Source organism: Taurulus bubalis (genome assembly GCF_910589615.1).
Source record: "Taurulus bubalis genome assembly, chromosome: 3".
In the NCBI taxonomy this organism is placed as follows: Eukaryota; Metazoa; Chordata; class Actinopteri; order Perciformes; family Cottidae; genus Taurulus; species Taurulus bubalis.
In genome coordinates this window covers 39,988,816-39,991,715 of record NC_136591.1, presented here as the reverse complement: position 1 = coordinate 39,991,715, position 2,900 = coordinate 39,988,816, and the positions used below count along the sequence as shown (strand labels likewise).

The following is a 2,900-nucleotide window of genomic DNA, read 5'->3' as shown; positions in this document are numbered from 1 at the left end:
AAAGTTAATATAATAACAACGTGCGTTTGATCTTTGTCTTTGTTATTTTCTTCTGTTTTAAGTTTGATCTTTATAATTGTATATTTATCATAATTTAGTAATGTGGGTTTCTTAACCCTAAATTAAATGGACTTCTGTCATAGTAACAGAGAAATTTGCTTCCATATATTTTTACATTCATATAAATGCATGTACAATATTTGTACACTTGAATAAACAATAATCTGATACAAAGACAGTTAACATGATGCTGGGAGGAGTTAAATGTCTACAGTGTTACAGTTACAACCCTTTGAGGACGACCATGATGCTGATGAGGCCCGGGGTGAAAATGAGTTTGACACCCCTGATGTAAACCTTCAGTTTGTTCACATCCCATCAGTAAAGTCTGTTAAATTAGTTTCACCTGAATCTCACTTATGTAAAATAATAGTGAATGACTTCCTTATTGATTATGATCATGATACTTTATTTTATAATACAACAAAGTACATCATTTGTATGTTGATTCAGACAACAACAACATTTAGTCTCACACATATAAAGATAGAATACTTTACAGGAAGTGGTGAGAATAAAATATCTAGGATAAAGAAGCTCTGGTGCTTTCTCTCTTTAAGACCCATGCAGAGGAAGAGACACAACAACAAATACATCAACAACAATATTCATCAAACATTTAGAGATCAGAGAAGTTTACATTTTCCTGCAGAGAAATATGAGTTCAGGTCAACAAAGATGACCATGAGCAGTGAGAGCCTCCACGACTAAACAGACACAGGAAGGAGCTCAAACATCTACACAACAATAATGAGAACACGTCAAAGCACCGCCCACAATGTTTGATTGACAGGTGAAGAGAAATCAGCTCTCGAACAATAACATCAGTTTAAGAATTAAAACACATAATTGAACCTGCTGTCCCTTAAATCACTTCTGTCTGTTTGAGTTGACAGAACTCAGCAGTGGCTCCATCATTATAATAAATCCTAACTCCAGCATAGAGAGGCTGAGTGAATGAGGTCTGGACTCTGTGGAGGAGAGTCATGGTTTCAGAGACGCTGTAGAAGGACAGAACACCTGCTGTGTGATCCAGGTACACTCCTACTCTGGAGGGCGGAGGACCAGAGACGGGAGCTCTGATGTTGTTGTACCGGAATGCAAAACTGTTGTTGTCACAATATAACGCCCAAGATTTGTCATTGAATCCAAACCCACATTCATGACTGCTCCCTGTTCTGCTGATATTCTTGTATGAGACTGATACATCAACTCCTCCTCCTCTCCTCTCCACCTCCCAGTAACAACGTCCAGTCAGACTCTCTCTACTCAGGACCTGACAATAATAAGTGAACCTGTCTGTGTGACTAGAATAAGACTGTTGTTTACTCATTGATGTTGCTTTTCTGTTCCCCTCAGATAATAACAGATATGTGTTTGCTGTGTTTGGATCCAGAGTGATGTCACGTGAATACCTTAAGAATCCAGCTCTGGTCTTGGGCTCTGGTTGTGACAGTAAAACGTCCACTTCAGTCCCTGCCAGTGAGACGTTTGTCCACTCGTCCCTCAGGACGTCCTGTAGTTTATCTCTGACTTCTGACACAGCCGCCGTCACGTCCTCAAAGTATCTCAGAGGACGGATGTCGATGCCGGTGGAGTCTGTAGACTCACTGAGTGGTGCCAGTGAGGGGTAGTTGTGTAGGAACTGGTTGTGATCCTCTGTGTGTGAGAGCAGCTTCAGCTCAGCGTCCTTCCTCTTCAGCTCAGCGATCTCCTGCTCCAGCTTCTCCTGAAGCTCTTTGACTCGACTCACTTCCCTTTTCTGCTGGGATCTGACCTGCTGCTTCACATCGGAGCTTCTGTTCTCCAGGAGACGGATCAGCTGGGTGAAGATCTTCTCGCTGTCCTCCACCGCTTCATCAGCTGAGAGATTGACGGCCTCCACCTCCTGATGGAGCAGCTTCACGTCCTTCTCTCTGTCCTGGATTCTCTGCTGGATGTTTAGTCGACTCCCCTCCAGCTCTCTCTGCCTCTCGGTCCTTTCTGCTGCAGCTGAGACTGTGTCGTGGCCTTTATGGTCATCCATTAAGCAGAGATAACAGATACACTGCTGATCAGTACGACAGAAGATCTTCATCACCTCATTGTGACGAGAGCAGATGTTCTCCTGGAGCTTCTTGGACGGCTCCACCAGCTTGTGCTTCTCATAGGCAGGTGATTGAATATGAGGCTGGAGGTGTTTCTCACAGTAAGAGATCACACATTGCAGACAGGACTTGAAGGCCTTCCGTCTCCTCCCAGTGCAGACATCACAGCCCACATCTTCAGGTCCAGCATAGCAGTGATCAGCAGCAGCAGCTTGGAGTCCAGTCTTCTTCAGCTCCTCCACTAAAGCTGCCAGCATGGTGTTTTTCAGCAGGACAGGCCTCGGTGTGAAGCTCTGCCTACACTGAGGGCAGCTGTGGAGTTTCTTACCGTCCTCTTCGTCCCAGAAGCCTTTAATACAGTTCATGCAGTAGCTGTGTCCACAGGGAGTAGTCACCGGATCCTTCAGTAGATCCAGACAGATGGAACAAGAGAAGCTTTCCCGATCCAGCTGAACTCCTTGCTGCGCCATTTCAGCTCTCAGTAGCAACGACTGTCTGAGTTTCACTTCCTGAGAAACGACTCTGCTTTGACTTGATCTGAACAACACGTGATGTTCAGTGAACGGGGCGCGTCAGCTCTATTGCTTCACACCATGTTGGTTACACCCATCTGTAAAGCTGTAGATCTGAAGGGGAGGGAAGAGGACAGAGTCCAGCGGCTGTGTTAGAGAGCAGGAGGAAGAGGGAGGGCTTATCAAGCTGTGGTTCATTCCAGGAAGAGGAGCGGCGCTGTGAATGTGAACTTTGTTTTAC

At 45.0% G+C, this 2,900-nt stretch overlaps 1 protein-coding gene across 1 annotated transcript; it reads right to left on the bottom strand.

The window, feature by feature from the left end:
* Positions 1-472: 472 nt before the first annotated feature.
* LOC306734103 (tripartite motif-containing protein 16-like) lies at positions 473-2,650 on the bottom strand. Its single transcript, XM_079215435.1, has one exon. The coding sequence runs from the start codon at positions 2,615-2,617 to the stop codon at positions 926-928; it is 1,692 nt and encodes a 563-aa protein (XP_079071561.1). The 5' UTR covers positions 2,618-2,650; the 3' UTR covers positions 473-925.
* Positions 2,651-2,900: the final 250 nt, after the last annotated feature.

Excerpts from the sequence above, each read along its gene's own strand:
- LOC306734103 (XM_079215435.1), bottom strand. The coding sequence starts at position 2,617 with ATGGCGCAGCAAGGAGTTCAGCTGGATCGGGAAAGCTTCTCTTGTTCC.